The sequence below is a fragment of the Cyrtonyx montezumae genome, unplaced genomic scaffold (genome assembly GCF_038088225.1).
Source record: "Cyrtonyx montezumae isolate F1298 unplaced genomic scaffold, pur_monq_1.0 scaffold_19, whole genome shotgun sequence".
NCBI classification, from domain to species: domain Eukaryota; kingdom Metazoa; phylum Chordata; class Aves; order Galliformes; family Odontophoridae; genus Cyrtonyx; species Cyrtonyx montezumae.
In genome coordinates, this window is record NW_027071925.1 from 3,288,229 (window position 1) to 3,313,038 (window position 24,810).

Below are 24,810 nucleotides of genomic sequence, written 5' to 3' on the forward strand. Positions count from 1 at the left end.
TCAGAATGGAAGGGGCTCAAGAGCTGCCAAATTTGCCCCATCTGCCCCAATCTGTGCTTGGCTGCAGGGCCCCGGGGTCCTCTCTCATATCTGGGTCCGTGTGAGCCATCATCTGGCGGTGGTCCTGCACATGTCCCCCACCACAGCCACCCCGCACTGCCCCCCCTCTCTCAGAGCCCCCCACGAGGATCAGCTCAGCCCAGTGGCAGTCAGCAGAGCTGCCCACACCGAAGCGTTCCTCCCGCCGTTCCTCCCCTCCTTGTCACTGTGTCATGCCCACGGAGCACTGAGGCGGCCCCGTGAAGCAGAAACGACGCGTTGTGGCAGCTGACATCTCCAGGAAGAGTTCAGCATGAAGACAAAATCACCCTACGGTGAGTCCGCGTTCCCAGGCTGCCGCCCTACAAACCCAGAGCGCTCGTGGTGCCAAAGAGGAGAAAACAAAGGAGGGGAGGAGGTTTGTCCAACGTCTGTGCATTGAGTGCCAGCGGCGTGGGGTGACCCAGCACAGCCCCCAGCGTTATATGGCACTGCAAAGGGACATCAGCTCCATCCTCCACACCCCAGCACGGCTGGGACAGCGCGGGATGGACGGCTGGAGGTGATGAAGGGATGGGGGGCTCCTCTGGAGCGTGCCCTCCCTGCCCTCAGCACGTTTCTGGCAGCTTTTGCTGTGCAATGGCGAAGAAGTGATGTGTTTGCCCTCCCTCCAGGGCCCTGCACCCACTGAGCTTTCGGGGCCGCTGTCTGCGGGCGCTGTCCCACTCAAGATGCTCAGAGCCGGGGTTACCCTGCACGAGCCCTCTGGGCAGCAGCAGCAGCATCCCAGGGGAGGAGGGCTCCTGCTCGTCCCAGCACGTGAGGTTCTCCAGCCCTCCTGCTTCCCCGTGCAGCCCCTTGGAGGCTGAGGGTCCTGGGAGAGAGGCAAGCGGAAAAACGGTTTATTTCTCTCCGTGGCACAGAGGAGCATTAAATAACTTCAAAGAGACTTGCTGATCGCAGCTGCTGGCATGAGGAGCTCTGTGCTCGGAGAGGAGGAGGATGCTGGTGCGGAGCAGCTTCCCAGTCCCAGTGCGGGACAGAGCTGACCCCGGGGCTCAGAGCCGTCTTCTGCTGCTTTTGGTCCTCGTGAAGGACAAACAGAGGCAGAGCCGCCCGGAGCTGGCTCGCGGCGCCAGCGCTCTCATGCGATGCGTCCTATTTGATCTTCAGAAACAAAGAGCGGTGCGGCACGCAGCCACATCGCGGCGGGGGGGATCGCTCCGCTGCGGCCAGCAGGGCCGGGGCTGCCCCAGCCCACCCCCCACCCCACAGCCGGTCCGCGCCCCATAGATTTCGGCTGGCTGCTTCGTGGGGTCCGGCGCGGCGATGGGGACCGCTGTCCCGACTGCCCCCCTCCCGCCCCACCCATTCCAACTGCACGGCTGTTATTGTAGGGAAGAACAAAACACCCCCGGGCGGCACTGGGCCCGGCCGCTGCAGGACCGGGGAGGTTGGGGGGGGAATGCTCTCGCAGTTCCCCCGCTCTGCGTCCCCGCTTCGCTGCCCCGCTCCCACAGCCACGCACGCAGCGCGCGGGGCCGGCTCACCACACGGGGTTTTGGCGCCCCCTCGCGGCGCCGCGCGGCTCCGCCCCGCTCTACTGCGGCTGCGCGGTGTACGGCCCCGCCCCTCCCCCCCCAACCCCAACCGGGCTGAGTGCGAAAGGCGGCGGGAAACGTGGGGGCGGGAAAAGGGAGCGCGGTCGTCGTGTGTGTTTCAGCGTCAGGAAAGCCCCCATGGAGCTCTGGAGAGCAGCAGGGGACATTAACCCCACCTCTCTGCGGTTAAGAAAGCGCACTCGTACCCCGAGAGGCTGCATCAGCCGCCTGCAGCACGGCCATGAGCCCAGTGCTCGGGGTGCTGCTCCACTGCAGCGCAGGGCACGACCTGAGGGCACTGAGGATGTGCATCCCTGCTCGGCAGCAGGTGGAAGGGAAATTAACCCTAAATTTGCTGGGGCTCCCTTTCAAACAGGGAGAAAGGACTGAAAGTCACATGAGAGCCCTTCTGTCAGGGCTCCTGCAGAGCGCTCAGCACGGCATTTTGTTCCCTTCAGCTAATCACAGACTGTTAAAGAAAACAGAGTGTGCGCACACGTGGAGATGATGAGGTCCAGCCCTGCAGGGTGGTTTTCCTTCTCCCCCCTTGTACCTGCTCAGCTCTCCATTCCTGCCTCCCCCAGCAGCACTGCTTTGCTTTCAATGCCCTGGAAGAAGAATGAAATAAAAGCTCAGGCCCCCTTTTTATTTTTTTCCAAACAGTTCAACATTTATTATTGATAACAATTAAAAAAAATCTTTTAAAGACTGTGTTTTATTACCAAGAATGAGGTATTATGTATACAAAACATTTACAGAACTTGATATGCAGTTCATGAGTATGGACAGGTAAGTGCAGGTAGACACGGGTAACAGGGAAAAAAAAAGCCAACAGAAGAGGCATTTGGCTGAGAGAAAGAAGTAAGAACATCACACAAGAGCAGGGGATGGGAAATTAATTAGACTGTGATGATCAAGTCGTATTGCCACAGCACTTTGCTTAGAGGAGGATTAACTACGGTTTGTCTGGAACTTTATCCCCTCCAGCTCTTGGTGCCATTATGTGCTTTGAGCTCTAAATGGAGTGTTGAGATTGACAGCAGGAAATACCCAGAGTGCCACTTTTGAGCCAGCTCAAGTGAAAAACAGAACAGATCTTCAGATGGGAGAAGTGACTGCAACTCAAAGAGGTCTACAAAGCCAGACACCTCTGCAGAGATGCGGAGCACTGAATGAAGCAGTTTCCTTACAGCTGTCAGCAAAACCACCATCTGAGAGGGAGAGAGAGGAAGAGAGAAAGAAAGGGCACCATCTTCAGCCCTTCCAGCCTGGCAAATGGGAAGTGGCATTTCAAAGAGCTGAGTGTCATTAAGTTGACTGCACTGCTGCACTTGGTACCCCATGCCTGGGAAAAATCTGGTTCCTGCACATCACAAATCAAACCATCTCTCCAGGAAGCCAGGCTCCTCCTAGGCAGACAGCTCCCATCACACGGATGGTGTGAGAAGCACAGCACGTGGCTCTGGCTCTGCAGACACCAGGTGGGAGCTGTGTGACACCGCAGCACTGGCCTGCCTCACACAGCAGCAGCCTAAGTGACAAGTCTAACCTCCATCCTCTACTTGTAAGTTCATAAAAAGACAAAAATTGATCAGTCTGGTTCCAGTTTGGAGACCAGCACCTCAACACCTCTAAATTCATCAGTAAAACGTTTGCTAACTCTGACAGGTTGCACAGCCAGAACAGGTCTGCAGCAAAGATGCTCCTAGTTATAGATCAGGGGTCACCTCTCAGAAGTTCTAAGCTAATACATATTAAAATAATAAAAGGATAAAAACATTTATACTGAGTTCAGAACCAGTTTTCCCCAGGCAGGGCATTCAGTATCTTCAGAGAGTTCTTAAGTTCTGTTTTCAAAGTGCAAGACTCCAGCAAGCTCCTGTACCACATACCCCCTGCTCCCCAGGACTTCGTAGAGCCAACGCAGCCTCCCAGCACAGACTTCAGCAGCACAGCAGCTCCTTTCTGCCTGGATGAATAGTTCAGCTCTCCAACAGACAGCCCAGGCAAGGTCTAAACAGCAAATGCTGCTGCATTCCACACAGATCTCAGCTCCACTGCCAGCTGTGGTGTGTAGCTGCCTGCTCACAGCCCTCTGCTCAGCACCTTTCACTGTGCTTGGGGCAGACAGCCCAAAGTGGGAGAATGCACTGAACCAAAAGATTGCTGGGGTCTGGGTAGAATAAATAGGAGCAAAATCCAAAATGGCAATTTGTTGCTGGCAGCAGCAATAGTGAGAATGGTTGAGCAGGCACCACTTGGTGTCTTCCACTGCACCACGCAGCGTGAAGGTCCCTGTGCTCCCTGCGTGCTTTAAAGCTTCCACCACTGAGAACTAAAGTGCTCTGCTTCTGACATACACGGGAAAGTATGGGAGGAAAAGTGCACAGGAAGGATGTAACCCATACCTCCTCTTGGCTGATTTAAGAAGCATAAATTCCTCATCATAGCAAAGCTGCAGTAAGATGAGCTCACGGGGAGCATACAGAGGGAGTGGGGTGAGGCTCCAGCACAGAGCTGGAAACAAATCCTCAGGCCAATTTTAAATCAGCAAGGGAGAGCCTGCTCTCTGCCTCTCTCTCTACAACAGTGCTTCAAGCACAAATCCAAGGAAAGAATGAACTGCTTTAACCCATGGACACCCAGAGCTCAGATGCCCCAAAGATGAGCTCATACAAAAGGTTTTAGTGTTTAATGCCTGCCCACAGCTCTGCAGACACGCCTTGAAAACAAATGGACTCATGAAGTCAAGTACCCAGCAACTGCTTTTCTTTGTCTCGGACATCACTGTGGCAATGGGAGAACAGTTTGCAGCACTGGAAGATCACGGGGGACTTCTTAAGATGGCAAGAAATGGAAATGTCCTGACAGGAGACTCGCAGTTGATTCTAATGCACTGCGGAGTGTTTTTGGTAGGGTTTTCCTTTTTTTTTTTTTTTTTTGCTTTTTAACATTTACACAATTTAAAAAAATAATTGATGCACGGATCATTTTTCCTTCCAAGAGAGCCCTTATGTTCAGAGTTAGGATTCGTGCAAGCACGCTTAAAAAGATTTATGGCTGAGTCAGGAAAAAAAGGGTTCAGAGTTAAAGAGACAAGAGGTTGGATCTTACAAGGACAGAAAACCACGAAGTTTAAAATCCAAACAGCTACTTTACTATCTACAAAAGGCTTTTGTGGGGGTAGGGTTTGTTACTTTTTTTTTTGCTCAATTGCCAGTTGTATTGCAGTCAGCTGCCACAGGCGAGGGTCCGGCCATCTCATCCGTCTGTTGTGGCACTACCTGGAAATCATGGAGCTGGAGTGGGACTGGCTGGAAGAGGTGGTGGCAGCACTGAGCTGAGAGAATCCGCTGTGGCTTGATTCAAGGCTGGTCATAGATCCTCTGCAACACAAACACGAGCAGTTTTACACTTCAGAGCATACAAGGATTTGGTTTTCTGCGGTGTATCTGCACTGTATTTCTCTACACACTGAATGAAAATAATTTCGGTGTAGGCACTTAAAGCTTTCCTACTTTCCCATGTAATGCAGTGGGGACAGCAGAAAACTTTGCAAAGAAGAGATGCTGGTTAAAAAGATGGAGTTTCAGGAGGTCCCAACCAGCAGACAACTGAATCAGCTCAATTCCACACTAATCCACATCTATTTCTGCATGACAACCTGCCAAGCCTTGCAACTCACAGTACTTCCAAAGAGCAAAGTAGCAAATGATGATGAGAATGAGATAATTAGTTAGTCCCTTTTTGACATTATATGCTCTTATTGCTGATTTTTTTCTCCAATGCCAACTAAGGGTTATTTAGCTTGCTTTATAACACTGATGACACTCCATTAAAAAAAAAAAGTAACCCTTACAATTTATTTCTATTTAAGTGGACTTGATATTAGCACCAAAAAGGTTTGCCATCGGTTGACCTTGGCCATACATACCTGAAATCTTCAGATCCTATTACTTCAGTATAGTACATCACTTTACATTTGTGAGAGGAGACCTGCAGAGATGCTAGCACATCATCCACACGAGGCAGGTTGGTTGCAGCACAGGCAGGCATGCTGTGAAATTTCCACTGGAGGATATAGAAGCCAGGCCACCTGGTCACATGCGATCCCTAGAAGCAGCCACAGCCAAAATTGAAAATGAATTTGGTTAACACAAGGATATCTATGCTTGCAGTTTATTTTCCAAGCTTAGGAAGACTGCCTACATGCCTGTAGTTGTCCTCCCCCAGTGCCAGCACTTCAGCTCCTCAGCCAACAACAGTGCTGGTCAGCTGGGCTCTCTGAAAACAACAGAGCAGCAGGGGTGCCTGCCTTCCTTCCTGCCTCTTACAACGAGGGAGTTAGGGTTAGGATTCATAAAGTACAAAGGTTTTAGGACTCTGAAGTACAAAGTCCTTAGTTAAAACAATCCTTTTTTTCCCCTCATTTCTTTTCATCAGTGGCTGTCCTCTGAGGCTGAGAAAAAGTGCACGAAGGGTCCTGCCTCTCAGAATGAGAAACAGGAGTTCCAGAAGTCACCGTCACCTTTCAATCAGATTATTTCAGGAGTGCCTTGTGAAGGCTGTTCAATTCTCATTTCAAGCCATTAAGGAGAAGCAGCAGCAGAGGATGATTGTAAACAAGCACATTTCATAAGTAAGTCTGCAAATGCCATTAAAAGAAACAACATTTTGGGAACCTTGGCCGCAGGGAGCTCCCTGAGGTGCTTGTTACAGAAGCACACACAGAGCTCAGTCTTTTTCCAGACTTCTCTCATTACTGAGGCAAAGACTCTAGGATATCCTTCAGAATGTTTGCTTCAGAAAATAGCAGTCATAATTACAGCACAAAGCACACCTTGATGCTTTCTGCACATGCACTATGTTCTAGGTAACTTTCCTCCGCTCTTTGCGGACCAACCTCAATTGCTATCAGACTGATGCAAGCTCCCCTTGCATCAGATCCCCTGCAAACACTACCCCTCTTCCAGGAGGCATGCAGCTAGGAACAGAAGCTGAAATGTCGGCCCAAAGCAAGCAGACAGCCCGGAGCTGAATCACCACTCAGTCATCAATAACGCCTGTGAATCAGAACACGTGGCTTTGGAGCTGCTTCAGTCTTCCTCACAAGAGCTCAGCTGTCTTACCTGCACACTTTCCCCTTCTTTGCAGATAAGAGGAGACTCCACCATGCTGTAATCACGGCCCAGTTGCCAGACTTTGTCTATCAACTGGACGTTGTTCCCACCAGGAGATGTGATGCTGTGAGCCCCCAGAGAGTCCTTTTTCGGAGGCTGTGGGGCTCTCTTGGAATGAAAAATGTTAAAAACAATGTCGCCTTTGCACACATCAAAATCCCATGTGATCACAGATGAGGCATCCACAATCTGAATGAGAACCTGGGATGGGAGAAAAGCCATTTCAGACAGTAGCAGTTTGCTTGGTAAAGGTAGAAAACTCTTACCAGAAAAGAAGAGAGCTTTCTATTGCTGGGCTTAATTCAGACTGTCAGAAGGCATTCTAAATACGAGTTTTCTCCTGATGGAGTTTCCCTATTTTAACACACAACCTTCAGAAGCTGTTGTGCAGCTTCTGAGATTATTTCTCTACACTGCTCATTCCATTCAGAGCCATGTCCTTCTAAACAATGAAAAATGGCAACGAGATGACACCAGAAATGGTCACAAACTTCAGCTGCTGCGCATTATAACATATCAGAACTACAGAAGAACAAGGTGAGTGCAGGGCAACAAAATAATCTCATTCTGAACCATTTTCAGTTCATGAGACAGACTCCAAAGCAGAGAGTTGGGATGGAAAAGAAGAGTGGGCTGCAACCATACCTCATGGGGAGCTCCTTTGAAGACACTTGCAGACTGGTAGATTGTTTCAGTCCAGAGCTTTATATCTTCATTTTCCAGCTCTTCTGCTGTCCGGTAGAGGGACTTGGGAACCAGCCCACCCTCTGGTACTTCACACTGAAAACATAAATAGCCATTAAGTGTCCCCTCTGTACATCCACCTTGCCATGCTCTCTCTGCCTGCTAGTTTCAGAAACAACAACTTGCAGTCAGCAAGTATTTTGAAGAATGAGATGAACAAGTTAAAAGTAATATCAGAGCTTACGTGTGTACATTTTGCACAAGCCACTTAAATAAGTGTCTAGTTTGCTTAAGTTTGCAGAACCAGATGACAGTGGAACAGATCTACTCTGTACATAAAAGCTGCCTTTACAGAAAATGACTGTGCAAATGGTATTGTCATCACTTAGGCTGCCCTATGCTGAAGGCAGACATGAGCCACTTAAATCACAGCTAGAGCAACTCAGAATTGAAAAAAAAATTAGCCCATAGAGACCTGAAAGAACTGGTATAGCTCAATCCAAGGACTAAAGATGGAGGAGAGATATGCTAAGTATCCAAACAAGGTAAAAAGATATTGCAGTGAAGAAGGTAACAGTCTTCAAGTTACAACTGTCTTGACAGCTGGAGCACTGAACTGATTACACAACATCCTGAAGCACAGTTCTTTATTAAGAAGCCTCCAGCAATGAAGTCTGACACCAGTCTGCTCAGGATTGGGTTCCACAGAAGTGTTTGAGGCAGCAGAAATATTCCATAACTGAATTACAGGAGAGAATTGAAGGGACCTTTGAGAAGTCATTTTTGTCCAAACACCCAGAAGTAAAGAAGAAAAAGACCCTGTTATTGCCTGTGACCAGCAGGAAGTATTGCAGCAATTTGCTTTCTGGTGACATTCACTTCTGCTTACTCAAGCAGTAGATTATACCCACTTCTCAAGCTCTGAATTACACAGTACAAACTCTCTCCACTGAAAGCTACTGCTGCCATAAAAAGCAGCCCACTGAACATAAACATCAGGCCTACTCAGAATGTCTAGCAGTGCTCTGTTACAGTTTGAGACTGCATCGAAACTGAACTAGATGCATTATCAATAGCAGTACAGAAATTAATCTAGAAAATGTTAACAGGGGCTTAATAAGCAAGCCTGGAACTATCATGTTTTAACACAGCTGAGTAAAAAAAGTAAGGAATTAACCAATCAAATGAAATCTAAATGTTATGATGATGGAAACTCCAGAGATGCCTTAGTTGTATCCCTTCGGCTCAGTGAAGCAAATAAGTTGGTACTGTCACAAACATTACAGAGCAAGAAAATCTTACAGCCCTGCTGTGTGTTCTGTTGACAGATGTCACGGTGTTATCCGTGACAGTGACCCAAGGGAAAGAGAGAAGGGATTGAGGAGAGGGAAAAAAAACTGCGTCAGTGGTCGCGTGGCCGCCAGAGCAGAGCCGTGCTCCGGGGGGAGGGGGAAACTGTGGGAAGAGATGGGTCTACAAGAAGACAACGGCACGATCTGAGAAGGAACGGTAACTTTACTAAATATAATAAAAGCGAACAATTGAGAGAGAGATAAAAATTCCAAACCAAAAGCTGTGAGCTGATGTTAAGGCGGAACTGCAGAGACCTGGCTGTTTGCTGAACCCTGCTAGCAGCTGGGCCGTGGCCTTGTGCTCCTTGTGGGATCAGAAGGCTCATTTAGATGATGCAGACTTCTCTGATTAGTTGGTGGTGAGAGTGTCCAAGGAAGTCCAGTCAGTAAAATTAAATATTTTCAATTTGGCCCATGCATGTCGGAGTCTTTTTTTTTTGATGATCCACTTTTTTTGGACAGTTAAGACCACATCATTAAGTGAGAAAAGGAATGAACAGCACCTAGATGGCACAGAATCATTCTAACTTATTTATTCACTGGTATAATTTGGTCACTGATGGTAACAGTAGTTTTTGCTCCTCTAGCAGACTGGTGAGAATATTTCTGAATATTCAGAACATTTGAAACCTTGGGCTGAGAACTATAAAACAGTATAGCATAGCACTCTGGCTATAGCTAACCTTTCATCTTGCTGCCACAAAGAGGAAATAAAAGACTGATCTTACACTGCATCTTACACCCTCACAAAGATGCAAACAACAGAACCACATACAGCTCCAGGCACCTATATTTCACACAATAAATGCCAAGGTCAAGAGCCACAGTCACACAATGGCCACAGTCAGCCACCGTGGCTCCAAAGCTTAGAATTCCTCCTCTTCAAAGACTTCCTTTTGAATTTTGACCAAAACCAACAGGCTGCTTTGTTTAGAGGAATGAGGGGGGAAAAAAAGAAAACAATCCACAAATAAGTCTCTATATGTACTAGTTTAAATTCATACCATGCACTCTCCACCAAGAAAATCAGGAATAATTTCTTTATCGATATAATCCAGCAATCCCCCAGGCCCCTGGTAGTCATTTCCAGCATAAATCAGGAATTTCTTTCTAGTGTTGTCATCAATGAATGGACTAACCTATAAATGAAGACAAATAAAACAGATTAGGTTCCCAAGTTTTTCTTGAGAAAGTTTTGAAGGAATCAGTTTGACCACATTAAGTGTTACCACCCTTCTTATTCAAAATTCACACCATACAAAATGTTAAATTCACTGGCTATATGATAAAAGTTCTTAGGTCAGAGTTTTAAATCTATTCCAAGAATCCTGTAAAAGAGACGCATCCAAAGGAAGCATGTACTGCCTGTAAAGTCTTATTAACTCCTTCACAAACCACAAATACAGAGCAGTGTACTGAGAATGTTGAGAAAGACCTTGAATTAAAAACATACCAGTGTCCAAAGAACTGGGAATACTCGAGGTGCTCTCAGGATAAGAAGACGACCCAAAGTCTCAGGGTAATTAGCTTCTACCACCTCGATGATTCTTAGCAATGCTTTGACACCAGGCCTCCATAAATGCCGCATGTTTAAGCCTTCTAGATCTACTAGACAGGTCCACGAGCTAAATTTTAGAGATAGAAAGGAAAAAAAATATCTCACATGGAAGAAAAAGTATTCCACTTGCTGGTTCAGGTGAGGAGATTATTTCAGTCTGCACAGGGGCAAATGGATGCGTTTATTTATCTTATGCACACGTTCAGTGCTCTGAAAAGTGAGTTGATTCCACTGCATGTAAAAGCACAATTATACTCAAAGCTAATTCTGTTACTAGATCCCAGGAAGAGAAGCTTTTTTTATACGATTAAATGTGTTCCTAAGAGAAAATACTGAGCTTTAGCATATGCTTGATTTGTTTTCCAAGCTCTGGTCTCACCCTGGGCACAGACTCAAGATTTACAGCTGTGCTGTACCAGTTAGCATCCATGAAATGATGCATAATGTTAAAATGAAACAAGAACTGCTTGCTGTTTCATAGGAAATGTTTAATATGTAGTCCTTCAGCAAGTTGTGCTTCCACCAGGTTTGGAAGTCACTCAAGTGGCAATTAGGGCAGGTCTCAGTTAACAGTAACTGTGCTTATATATGCATGTGAGACACAGACAACCCTTTCCTTGGTCCATGTAATAAATGTAGCATTACACAGCACAATGTCATCCTGTTCTCCCTGCCCCCACTGTGACACTTGGTAATTCCTGAAAAGCAGATCTATAATTGATGTCTTTTACCTTATTGGTCTGCCAAACACTTTTGTATTCTCTTCACATCGCCTCAGGCCTTCTTCATTTATGGAAAGAACCTGCACAAGAAAACAGTTTGCCTTGAGAAGACAGTTTAATACTCAGTAGGTAGGATGAAGAAAAAAAGTTCATAACTGAAGTCTAATTAAAGCTTTAAGCTCAAACCAGCACAATCTTAGGTGAAAAGCTAGGAAACACACCATTGATTTTCCTGAAAAATTACATAAAAGGGTAGTACTTGGCATCTTATTTTTTTCCTATGAATCACAGAATCACCAAGGTTGGAAAAGACCTTTAGGATCATCTAGTCCAACCATCCACCTATCACCAATTAAAGAACTAGAGATCACTGTGTTCACTTCACTGGCTGATCTCACTGGAAAATAAACAAGCCTCTCCTTAAAACCAGGGACAGGTAAACAACGTGCCTAGAAAAGCTACTGGAAATGAAAAATGAAATCCAACCCCTGCTCCAGCGGTTACTGCAGCTGGGACTGTCATTACTTGGAGTAAAAATAAATACATTATTGAAAATCTGGAATTCTGCAGGCTTTCTGCCTGAAAATGGAAAACCCACAATAACAGTACGAGTGCTGCCTTTCGAGAAGGTAACATTAAAGTACTCCTTTAAAAATAAGTTATTCTAATCCTTGTGGTAAAGGCTTGTAAAAAAAAAATCTGAGCATGCTATTTTCTCCTCAAATGCAGAGCCTTAAATTCAAAGCAGTGCACAAACTGCACAGAAATCTGAAGAGTGCTAACCAGGAACGACAGGAGCTGCCAAGAACTACGCCCTTCCACCATCGGTTTGCACTTGGAAAGAATGCAGAAGACCAGGAGCTTTCAGATGCATTCAAACCAAAAGCAGACGGGACAGAGTACATCAAAACACCCAGTGTGATGAATGTTCTGGCAGGAAAGGAAGTTTCTAAATGAAAATATCACATTGTTAGCAACTTGCAGGCTCCAAAAACACTTACGTATCGAAGCAAGGCCTCTTCCCCCAGAGCTCGCACTAAGCCCTTGGTATCCATCTGTCCCAGCCTCAGCACGTACAGCGGGCGGCCATCTGAACAAGGACAATTACATCAGCATAACCTTCACCTTTACCATAATGAACACAACGCAGTGAAGCAGCTTTACGCTAAAAATCCAAACAGAAATGAGCCATATCCAGTTCTAACTTCGTTGTACAAGTGGAAGAAGGAGCACCCAGGGCAGCTGGCAGTACGAACTTAACCCTGCCCACTTACACCACAAGATTATCTGTATGTGAAGTGCTTACAGTAACCACTTTGGACAGGTGGTGCACTAAGTGCTGACAGCTAAAGAAACAAATGTTAGCCTCCAGTCTTGCTTTCTGCAGTGTTTGCTGAAGTCACACCTTTCAGCTATATCGTGACATCATGTGGAGCTGGCACACAGCCACCACTATGCAGTTTGAGCCTGGAGAACACAGACTGATCCAGAGACCAGCTTCAGATAACCCTCTGTGTTCAAGAGATTGCCTTTTCACAGTCCTCTTGCCACAGTATGCTGCTACTGTCCCAGGATACAGAGGCACGAAGCCTAACAGCTGCATGATCTGAAGAACTAAAGTCTGCATTGCTGGTTCTTCATAATAGGTGCTATTTGTTTCCAACCTCCTCCCAAAGATCTGATGTGCTTGTTAAACTTTGCTCCACCTATTCTAGTACACAAGCTAATCATCACCAACTTAAAGAGCTAAATATCCTATAGGAAAAAAAAAGGAAAAAAGCAATAAAAAGCAGCTTTGCTTCCTCCATAAAAATCTCCCTCAAGTTCTGATGTCTGAATGTCTGTTTCCATCACTCAACAACTGCAAACAGCGATGCAAATTAAGTCCTTCAGGAGATAAGGAAAGAAACTGTCAGGATATGCTACATTAAAAAAAAATTAACTGCAAAACCAAACCAGGTTGCTTATTTAGCAAGGACACTACCCCCGTGAGAGTTCACAGGGTCATCTGATATTTAATCAGATGGTCTGAAAAACAATATTGTTTTAACACCAGCACACACTTATCTTGGAACGTACTGTTTGGTTTTTAAACACTACACAAAAAGCCCAGTTCAGCTTCCTAGTAGGTTTCCCTCCCTCACAGATGCACACACACGCAAAACTAAACAGTTTGCTGACCCTCCTCCACCCAAATGACACATGAAGGAAAGTCTCAATTCACAGTGCTATGTATTTTGTTGTTTCCTTTTTAACTCAAGATTTAAATAAACATTTGAAGCGCTCCTGACACAGTAAAAGCCACTCAGATATAAAGAAACACTGTCAACTGAAAGCCAGGATAAGAGCTTCTGCACCAACAGCTTCCTTGAGACAGCACTTCATGCCACTGTTGCCTCTGTTTCAGCACTAGAAACTGTGCAGAATTCTGCTAACTTAGGTTTGGCACACCGTGCTCACATGGGAGGAAAACAGCAACACTGGAAAAGAGGATTTTTAAAAAGCTGCCCACTAAAGTTTTAAATTATAGAGGATTGCTTGGTTTTTGAAGTCTGTCTCCATTATTGACAGCCCTACTATGTTTGAGGGTACGGCCCAGAAGAAATCAAAGAAATGGAGGGGAAAGGGAGAGGCACATGAAGTTCCCAACACTGAAGATCTTCTCAGGAGAGCATTAAAGATGCTGGTGTGCTTTGCATGTTCCTGCTTGCTGGCAGGAGCCTGTTACGTGTCTGGGGAATAAGGACAAGGAAGGACAGAAAGGGAGAATGTATTCAGAATGTTTCCCTATAATCTTTACCATCATATTCTCAATTTCCACTTTTTAAGTTCAAATCTGTCAAACCCAGAGCAGCAGGGCAGAGCCATTCAGGCTCTTTCACTTTACAGCGATAAAGCTTCTGCTGTGTCCTCCTGGCCAGGACTGCAGACAGCTTCCTGTTATCTTCCCTGTAGCAGGAAGAATTGGCAGAAACAATGATGCCTAGTGGGGAAAGGACTACAGCAGAAGAACAGAGATAGCTCACACTACGAGACCATTTCCTTATCTACAGAGCCCAGCATGCCTCAAGCAATGAGTTACAAAACATTTCATTTCTGTGCATGTACTGGCAGCAAGACCAGAGCACAATAAAAGCCAGCTGAGCAACAAGGGAGCACATCAGCTATAGTCTTTCACTTCCTAAAAGATTTGTCCATGCCACAACATACAAAGTGAATTCAACCAGAGTTTCCTCCCATCTTAAACCTGCCCTATTTGGTGTTTCTGTAACATCCCACTTCTCTTTCATTAAGCTGATTGTAATGCCAAGTAAGTATTCATTTATGCCACGAGCAGACTTACCCAACATCAGAAATACGTTGATTAGAAAAACACACTTATTTACAAACATCTTTTAATCACCACGATAGAATATTCAGCGTTTGCATAACACCCTTCTAACCCAACACCGAGGGGTAGAGAAGCACAGTTTGTATTTACTCTTTAAAGGTACTGGCATAGCAGAGCTCTTTGCAGACTTTTAAACATATTGGTATTAGTCAGAAAGATTAGGACCTAGGAGTCTGCTCCCACTACACAAGGAGCTGGCAACATGAATGTAAATACATTCAGTACATAACAATGGAGAAGATCCACCCAGCTTTCTAGCCACCTCTAGATAACAGAGGAACCATTACAACCTTTAACACAGAACATAAAAAGGCTGGTCTATACCCACAGTATAGATCATACCTTTGTCATGATGGTGCCAGCCTCCTGCATAGTAATCCTGGAGTACTTGAGGAGGATTCCAGGTATCTAAAATATAGTCTACCTGGTGCTGCTTACGCCACGTCAGAGACTGGCAAAGGATCTCTCTTGCTTTATCAATGTTGAAATCCCGGGCACGGAGGAATCTTAAGATGTGCTCATCCTTTGGGATCTGTTTCAAAAATCAACAAACAGCACAACTTTGTACTCAAGGTTCAAAACTAGAAGGACAAAAGGATAAACAAGAGGAGATGAAAAAGGTGCAGCCCAGCACCAGGACAAGAGGACAGTATAGAACACTCAAAGTTAATTAAGGAAAAACCTAAGCCCTGTCAGCTATTGCAACTACTTTCATTTGAGGGATATAAACATTTCATGAAATCTAATAGTGCTTTACATATGTATAGTCATCATAAGTCAGTCCAATTTTAACGAATGTAGGGACAAAACAGACTGTACTTCATTGCTAAGTAACAGGAAGGCCTGGAAACCAAGAGAGATAAGCAAGTCACAAGCAACTGGAAAACCCTCAGGTTTCCTCTCAGTGCTTTAACTGGCCACATTGGGTTCCCTCGTGCATATAGATTTACGTGCAAGGTGCTGGCCAAATCAAACAAATGTAAAAATAAAGTTATTCTAGAACCAGGAAGACTTGTAAAACTGTTGTTACTCTCCTGTGCTGGATTACTGATGTCTGGAAGGCACTCACACTCAGCAGGCAAGTCAGACGGACAGTCACAACATTCCATTGCTGGTGTAAAGGCTTCAATTAGGTATTTTATTTCAATTACAGAGAACTGCTTATCAAAACTAGTTAGTGACATGAGGCGTGGCATGATGTTTATCTCTTGTATCTCACATATCAAGAGAGCCACAAGAAACAAACAGGAACTTACTTTGCCCTTGTGTGTCTCTTGGAGCCACTGTCTCAGCCGGATGAGGCAGCTTTCCTGAATCGGTGTCAAGTCCCCCAGGTAACGCTTGATGTAGTCTGCATCTAGCTTGTCTAAAGGGAGAGGTACATGTCATTAAGGTGGTCCTGAACTGACCTAACCAAGACAGCAAATGGTCCTATGTCCTGGTATCTGAGACAGAAGTGGCTGATCTGTCTTCTCTATAGAGTTGAATGAAATTCTCTGAATCAATGAAAAGATGAGCAAAGAAACAGACACAGTTTTATCTTCACGTTAAACTGAGAAGACTCATTCTGCAACTAAGAAAGGAGTGAAAACAGGCATTTAACTAAACCTTTTTTCCCCCCCACGGTGTTTTCAATCTTGTCAATTCACAGCAATTATAGGATTTGATTCTTCTGGAAATATTAGAGAAGTTTTGACCTAAACCTTCCAGTGCAAAAGTTTCCCCAAATTCCATTACTGACAGCAGAAGGAAGACAGAACAGAGTATTGTGACCAAGGGCCTTTCCTCCTCACTGTTGCTACAGTTAAACCCATCCTGGAGTTTCTGAGCAAAATGCAGGCTACTGATTTGCAACCTAATGAAGAGAAAAGCTGCTCCATTCTTCTGATCTTCATTCACTACAAAGGCAAGCTGATAACAGATCCTCAAGTTGATGTTCAAGCTCTCAGCTACCCAGGAGAAGTAGCACAGTGCTGCTAAGTGCCTCTACAGTACAGAGAATCCCACTAAAACAAGTCAAACCACCATACCATCAGGTGTTCCTGCTGTAAGCTCTGAGGGGCTGCTTGAGGTGTTGAGGATCTCCTTATTGTTCAAGCCCTCCTTTGTGGCAGAATCTGGCACATTAATAGCAGGTGAAACTGGTCGTCTCGTGTGGGATGTGCTGCTCTCCAATTTACATGCAACAGGAGGACTCCAACGAGGAACAAAGGTTATTCCTTCTTCCTCCAGCTGCTTCAGGTAGTACTCTATTATTTCCTTTCCCTTTAAAAAGGAGACTTTACTTCAGCTACTAAAAATACCTTTAGACACAGAAAGGATTGGTCTGGAAGCCCTTTATGTGGCCAGACCTCTCTAAAGATTCCACTTCCAAATACAGACCTACAAACACACACTGCCCTAGGCTAAAGAGCAAACAGCCCAGCTTTCTGACCACAGCAGCCTGTTACTTAGCAGCAGCTACATTATCTTCCTATAACTTTGAGCCAGGCACCAAATTCATGGCTGCAAGCTCACCTTTTTAATATTGCTGGTGTATTGCTTCATGGCAATCTTTTCCACTGTGCTTTCAAAACCAAAAAAAGATTTTATATCCAGACTTGCTGACTGTTCAAAACAGGTCCAGTCTTCATTGTCAGGATGAACCTAAGTTAAAAGGAGGTCACACGATCTGGTTATATATTTGTTATTCTTTTTCATCACAATACTCTTCATCGGGTTCACATAGTCAAAAATAAGCAAGAGGAATTTGCAGTCTTTTGCTTCATTTGCAAAATACAGATTGGAAAAGATAATACTAAAGAACAATTGGCTGAGAAGCCCTCCTGTAACCTCACTGCTGGAACAGAATGTGTTCCTAACACGAAAGGGAAGGGTGGAGAAATAGTAGTGCACAAGCCAAGATATAAGAGACCAGCAGGTTTAAATAATTAACAATATCTCAGTGTAGATATGAGCTGAGACTGTAGCATATCAGTGGAACAAAGTAAAATACTCCGCAGCGAACTTTCTGCTCCTGCAGGTTAGGCTGACAGACCAGGCCAGCTAGCTTAACAACTGCAGCAAGTACAGCGTAAGCATTTCCCAGCACTGCAGTCTAGACATGTTTTCAACAGACACACTGCAACAGATTGTTCCTTCTTTGACCTACAAAGTAGCAAGACAGAGAAATATTTTACTTTGTTCTCCTATGATAATGCTACAAAAAGGAAGCATAAACTTCTCATTTGGCTGAGCAGACCATCAGGGAGGCTTTTGCTACTACCTTGCCATTTAAAGTTTTGACCACAGGAAAAACTGCAGATAGAGGAGTACTCTTAAATGTAAACAATGGAGAAGTGATATCAAAAATAGAGTAATAGTAGTAATGATAAAATAGGGTAATAGTGTCAAGTGGGTTTGAGTTCCAGACCAGAACATGCAGCAAGCATGCCACCAGACTCCTTCATATCAGAAAGCATCTGCACTGAAGACCAAAACCAGCCACCACAGAAAGAGTTAGGTTAAAACTCTGCTGATGATGAACGTTTGAGCAGAGCAGAAGGCAAATAAAGCTATGTTGAAGTTTCCTTTAACAGCTCTGTCAGAGTATCAACAGCCTTGACAAGGCTCTCACTGCTATTACAGACCACAGATCTGCCTAAACAGAGCTGTCAAACACAGCAAATTGTGTTCTGCTATCTGAGAAGATGCTCAAGCAAGAGGGTGCCAAACTTGTTTCAGTTCTTCAAGCAAGCGTGTTACATTTAACACCAACAGCAATTATCACTCATGGTGGAAGGTTGGTTATTTTTTACTTGCAAGGCAAAAGCCAAGAACAACCTAACTTCTGTTTGAGTTTTGAAATCTAAACACTGAATTAATTCCATCTGTAGCATCATCAAGAGCCTGCTACTCACTGTGTAAGAGCAGTGCTCATTAATAATGACTCTGTTAGAGAAGGTTTCATTGTAGGCTTCAATATGCAAAGTCCTTTCCTGTCTGTTCAGAGAATTCTTCTGGACAAAGTAGACATAATCCACTCCTGCAATCTGAGGAAGATGCCACAGATTCTGTTAACATACAATATTCATGTGAAATTATATCCAAAAAGCAAGAACAGGTGCTTCAAATCTAATCACCTTTTTTAACAGCCGTGGCGCATCTATATCCAGCTTACAGCGCCGTTCAATCACATGGATAGCTCCATCCTCACTCTTATATTCACTCACAGTGTCACTGGCTACAAACATAGGAATCAGTGGGCATGTTGGAAACCTCCTCTCATAAGCCTGCAACGACAGAAAAAGAAGAGCTGTCATCAACCTTTCAGACTTGTGTGTGTGTGTGCTATTCCTTCACTGACATCACCAGCATCTGAAGGCAAAGGACCATTGATACCTTTTGCAGAAGGGATCCTTCCTTCCTGTCCACTTATCACTGAGAGATCAGAGTGCATTCCAAGCAAACCATTTAAGATGTGCTTAACATAGCCCTACTTGAGTAAAACAGCACACAAAACGTCTGTTCCCCACCCTTCCCCCCAAAAAGGAAGCTGTCTTACACATAACAACCCACTTGTCAGCAATAACAGGAAAATAAGACTCTCCAGTTCTAAAATACCACAAGACAGAACAATTACATGTTGGATTAAAAAACCCCACATGCTAATTATTGGTGTTTCACCAAGCTGTCTGCAGGGTTTTCCACACAGCTCCCAAAGGTCTAATAAAAACATTTCAAAGCCCATTTCTTAAGCTAATGGAGCTCAAGTTCCCCGTGCACAGAATATTCATGATGATTTCATGGCACAGTTTATCAGCATAGTTTTGTTCAACAACATACAATAAAAGCCTTTCCTGTAAGACAAGGCCATGTCATATTTTTGACAACTGGAACTTTTTGCCAGCGTGCCAGACAGCAATAGCTCTGCCTCCAGTTACAGGACAGCATCACTTAAATGAGTTGATCCTTTAAATACTGCACACACACAAGGAAGATGGTATTAAATTAGGCACATTCAGATACAGCTTAAAACGTAGAATCAATAACACAGGGTAGAAAAAAGTTATCTGCACTAAGAACTTTGTACAATTTTAGTTTTAGAGCCATCTATGCCTGGAGAATACAATAAAACTTATTTTCTCATTTTTAGAGTCACTGGCATCTCTTTGCTTCCCTCTCACGAGGGGCAGTGATATAGGTCAATGTTTTAGCCCCCTTTCTAAACCATGAATTCTCTCCTTTTTGGCATTGGACTCAAAACCTTGGCTTTGGTAAGTAGGTAGGATTTGCAAGGTGCCCCAGTGCAGAAATCTGAGAGCTAAATGTGAAACAAAAGCCTTTAAAAAGAGCTAAAATATGCACTTTTTCCTTTTAAATCATCTTAACTGGTCTTAACATAGCAAGGCAGTGGCACAGGAACAGCATCAGCAGGGGGAGGGTGTGGAAGAAAATAAGCAGCAGCTGCAGAAAGCATCCAACCACAGCACTGGAAGAGAAAAAGTCTCTCAATTCTCCCTTTATAAGAATAAAAATACTTAGTTCCCTACCAGAGTTCAATTGTAGCAGTGTTACTGTGGTGACAGCAGTGCAATGCACTAAAACAATGTCAGCTTTTCTCCCCTTTGTGAATAGTTTTTAAACCATCTTTGCAGCAAGACTGCCCTGAGTTCATAAAGCCCCTCAGTAACATACTCCCAAGCACAACCAGAGAGTGAGCACACACACACTCCTTTCTTCAAACCTCTCATTTGTGCACAGCTGGTTTTGTTTAAGCTAGGAAAAGAAATAACATCTGAGTTCAGAGACAAGCAGGATGGAAGTGGTGTAAAACAGCAGCAATAGTATATAGCAACAGTACACAGCCCTAAGGGAAGAGTGGTCCTATTCAAACAGTACAAGAGTTTCCTCATTTATGTGATGAAGGTCTTGTATTGAACAAAGCCCCCACATTTTTATAACTGTACAGGAATGCCTCAGCCCTCTCCCTCAATCCCCTGTGTACAGAATTAATCACCACTAAAACTATACAGGACTTATTTTGTTGTTGTTTGAGGAGTTTGTAACAATTACCCAGTTCCTCCTCAGCTTAGAAAACATCTTGCATTTCTAACTACTTTGGAAGGGGTTTTTGTTCGTTTTTTCTTCAGATAACAATGAAACATCCCCACTGAGGAACCCCCATTATAAGCCTCGGAGGTCTCATTCATTGCTCATATTGATGCATTTCTCATCTTCGTCCTCAGAAAGCTCCTCGTTTGCCTGTGAACACTTGCAGATTGCAACATTACCTGCTGGAAGGGTTTATTGAGCTACAAGCAAAAGAAGAAGCCCGAGAATTTGTTGTTCTGAAAGGGAAGACTGAGCTGAATGTGCTCAGATCGGAAGAGAACAAAATAATTAACGCCAGAAGTTGGCACGCTCAGTGCTTACAGCAACAAAGTACTTGAAGGTTTCAAAGAGATTAACAGCAACCCTGGAGTCTTTCTTCCCTGAAGAATGTGCACGCTGTATTGAGAACTGCTCACAGTCAATTTCATTGAGCTCTTAAGTCAGGCTGGTTTTATTCAAGCTGTGTGCCACGGGCATACGTTCTCATAATGCATCACTTCTCAGTACAGCATCATTTGAGGAAAATTATTACAGAGTGATTATATTACAATTACAGCAAACTGTAGCCACATCAACATTTTCAATCTGATTTTAAAGCTGTCTTTCCACAGGTGGCAAACAGCAATCCTTCACAGTGCAGAGCACTCAGGAAAAGCTGCCACAGACTATGGGATACTGAGAGATCTTCCTTCACACCATGGACCAACACAGCACAAGAAAACCTACAGGGTAAGAACAGCACAGCAGTCAATAAGAGACATGGGGGTCAAAGCAGCACACAAATCACCAGAACTGGAGGTACTGAAACAGCATGAGAACACACAAAATAACCAAATGCTGCATCCTATTACAAACAAATTTGTAATAGGACTGCACTGAGTTGTTCTGCATTACTGAGGTGTTTAGAAAGAGAAACTGTCTCAAGTCTGGCCCTGTAAGCAGGAAATAACTATCTGTGTTATCCTGTATTTCTTCAACAGCCTGACAAAGCAGGGTGTACGTTACAAGATGCCACATGTTTTCCCTCTATGACAGGTCTTCTTTAAAAATCATTAGGTGCTACACACCTTCCTCTCAGCACTGCAGCTGCACTGTACAGATACCATCACAAAAGCCAATTATTTCCTCAAAAGCAAAGCAGCTGAAGCAATACTGCTGCACTCGGTGTGTGAGAACAAAATGCTGCTGCTCTGGGACTCAATGCATCTAGGAAGGATGTTGCAAGGATGCTACTTAGTTGTACTGGCTTTTTAAAGGCCACAGAACAAAAAGAGGGTAAGTGGAAATCCCTGTATGTAACTGAAGTAAGAAGAGCAGACATCTGCAATTGGTGCTGGCTATGACATGAGAAGTCACAATGCCCTCTGGGTAGGGCAGAGGTGGGCAGAGAGAGCTTTCAGAAACACTAAACATGCAACGCTGTTGTTCCCTAAATCATCCCTAAATTAACAGCCTCAAACATTCATATACTCTATTTACTAAAAGGTGGCACGGTGTATTCAGGAATATACTGCCCAAGCTTCAAATTTCTTGGGCCCATTACATAAACTCCTAACTTAATGCATGTAACAGTAAGAACACTTAATTTATAGGATAATTTCCACCAAAATAGCACCGTATTAAAGCCTGTTCCCCAACTGCTTCCCTTAGCAACTCCAGTTCAGAGTCAAAATAACAGGATTTTACTTTCATCTTGCTAGTATTTTAGCTGTGCTTAAAGACTTAAAAGCAATTCAGAAGTGACAATATTTAAAACCTATCACAGCTTTTTCTCACACCCAAGCAAATTAGATTTGCTCCTGCTATCCTTACCTTTCAGGATTACAATGCGAGCAATAATAGGATCCCAAAACACCAACTTTAGACCAGTTAGGGATGACTCCAACCCAATTTTCAAGACAAATGATGTTCTGGCTTTTCACTTTGCAAACCACACGTAGGGCTAACAAAGAGGCCTTGGCCATCTGAGAACAGGAATGTGCTCGGCCCTCTGGAAGACATCAGTTATTTATGCATGTAAGTTACTCAGATTCTCTGGCCAGATTAATACCCCCTGATGAATACAGTAGCTTCCCACACCCAGGTCCTGGTCTCCTGTCTTAAAGGATACGGATCGTTCAGTTTGTTCATTCAGTGGATCACATGAAAGAGAACCTGACAGAGCTTGCAAGCAACCTTACACTTATTCCATTATTCTTACAGCAGCCAAATCCTCCAAATAAAAATTTAAATCTGGTGAATTGTAAGTAGGAATTTTAATCATGACTCGGGAAAATCAGCATGCTAAATATTTTCTTAATAGCTGATTACATGGAACAGGCTAAGATGCTGCATTTCTCTTTGGTTACTGTTCAAAATGGCAAGAGAATTGCCTTTCAGAAGTAGCACAATTCTCCAAGGGCATCCCGAGAGAGGCTGGCTCATCCTGCCAGCTGAATCTGCTCCTCTGCTGTTTGTGCATGCCACACACAAGTGTTACGTCTGCAACAAATACCTGACCATGTTTGGGTGCTAATCTGCAGATGCATACCAACGTTCACCATGCTCTTGTACCCACTGTAAGCACGTGGAATGTGAGTTGATTATAAACACACACGAAGGGTCACCGCAGCACTAGTCCGACAGCGTGCATTCCTGAACCTGCATCACTCCTGGTACCACTAAATCCCTTTGCTCCCCTGCAGATCAACAGGAAAAACACTGGCTCATGGGAGGCCAACCAAGAGGCTTCGGATTCTTGGCAGCTGCTTTTGAAATGAAACAAGTTTTGTGAGTTAATCCAATCAGCAAATACCTTCCCATCCGTAATACACCGCTCTTCATACCTCTACAACAAACATGAGTTTAAAAATCATTATACTTCAACAAAGAAAGTGCATATCTCAGTGCCAGTGTATTTCATGCATGCTAGTTCATACATTAGTTATCAATTGGAGTCAAGAGGAAGAAAGTGGATGGGCAGGAAAGGATATACCTCAAGCAGACCCAGAAATGGATCTAAGTTATATTCCAGTCACCAGAACTGGAATGCAGTTTGGGATGCAGAATCTTTAATGCAGAAGTAGTCAGCTCTTCAGAAAGAGCACTGCTGTGAAGCAAGCTAAGTAAGGACAAACAGACCTCCAAAACTTGCCTGCTGCAAGTCAAACCCCTGATATCAGGCAAGCAGCACTGCTGAACTTGGTGCAGTCAGCTTTCCTCATCAGCATGGCTCTCCACATCAGCTACTCGTTCAAAAGTAAGTGTAACTGCTTTTTCCTTCCTCGTTGCATTTTTAGTTCATTAAATGCTCTCATTTACCAGAAGTGATTTTCTTCTTTCTGAGAAACAAAGGCAGCTTGGCAATGACTCAGTACTCGGAACTCACTTTCTTTGGAAAAGACCAGGAAGGCTTTAATTACACAAGACTAAAAACGAGGCTTCAGCAGGACTGCAGACTACCCACTGAGCATGAATAAGGCAGATTCAGACCAAAGAATGAATTAGGGGACAGCATCTACAACACAAGTTATCTATGCGCCCACTTCTAGTCCTTGACAAATAGGAGGTAGTTGAAGCAATCTTATTTTCCACTTATTTGTGAGTCGTGGCCCAGCCTTTGCCACCAAGATGACTAGTCAGATTTTTAAAGTACAATGACCCACAGCTGGATCAGATGGTGGGATGTATTTCGGTGCATTTCTTCAAATGAGGACTGGCTGACATTCTACGTGTGGGTAGCTGCACAGCCCTTCATCCTGACCTCCAGGCACAAGGCACTGCCCAGTAACTCCATGCCACCATCATGCTTTTCTAAGGTGGCAGCTGCATCTAGTCCTTCCTTACTTCATCCTTCTTCATCCTCCCTTCAGCCCAGTTCAAAAGCATTTCACCCTGTCACTGAGAAATAGAAACACTGAATACATGCGCTGTTCCCTTGTACGAGATGAAATTTGGCCCTTATGTATTAATGTTAGCCATTAAGTACATCCAAGATAAAATAATTCTTCTATAAGTTACACAGAAAAATCAATAAGACAAGTTGATACCAATAAAACAAGTATTCTGCTTCATTTTAAGAGGATAAAAAGTTCTTTTTTATTACACAGAAGTACAGAGTGTTATCGACCCAGGACTTCCTGATTAAATGCTCATTAGTGTATTTAAAGTGGAAGCCTACAGCACTGGAGCAAGCAGTACTCGCACTGCTC

General features: G+C 44.3%; 1 protein-coding gene across 1 annotated transcript in view; it reads right to left on the reverse strand.

Annotated features, from left to right (window-relative positions):
* Nucleotides 1-4,174: 4,174 nt before the first annotated feature.
* The window catches only part of SEC14L1 (SEC14 like lipid binding 1), a 35,023-nt gene continuing 14,387 nt past the window's right edge, over nucleotides 4,175-24,810 (reverse strand). The window contains exons 3-16 of the mRNA XM_065735163.1: nucleotides 18,649-18,798; nucleotides 18,427-18,558; nucleotides 17,045-17,173; nucleotides 16,558-16,792; nucleotides 15,784-15,893; nucleotides 14,870-15,059; nucleotides 12,138-12,226; nucleotides 11,146-11,216; nucleotides 10,310-10,481; nucleotides 9,861-9,995; nucleotides 7,466-7,600; nucleotides 6,770-7,021; nucleotides 5,575-5,753; nucleotides 4,175-5,026 (exon numbers count right to left, since the gene is read on the reverse strand). Coding sequence (XP_065591235.1) covers nucleotides 4,921-5,026; nucleotides 5,575-5,753; nucleotides 6,770-7,021; nucleotides 7,466-7,600; nucleotides 9,861-9,995; nucleotides 10,310-10,481; nucleotides 11,146-11,216; nucleotides 12,138-12,226; nucleotides 14,870-15,059; nucleotides 15,784-15,893; nucleotides 16,558-16,792; nucleotides 17,045-17,173; nucleotides 18,427-18,558; nucleotides 18,649-18,798 — 2,085 coding nt within the window. The 3' untranslated portion in view covers nucleotides 4,175-4,920. The remainder of the gene's footprint in view (nucleotides 5,027-5,574; nucleotides 5,754-6,769; nucleotides 7,022-7,465; nucleotides 7,601-9,860; nucleotides 9,996-10,309; nucleotides 10,482-11,145; nucleotides 11,217-12,137; nucleotides 12,227-14,869; nucleotides 15,060-15,783; nucleotides 15,894-16,557; nucleotides 16,793-17,044; nucleotides 17,174-18,426; nucleotides 18,559-18,648; nucleotides 18,799-24,810) is intronic.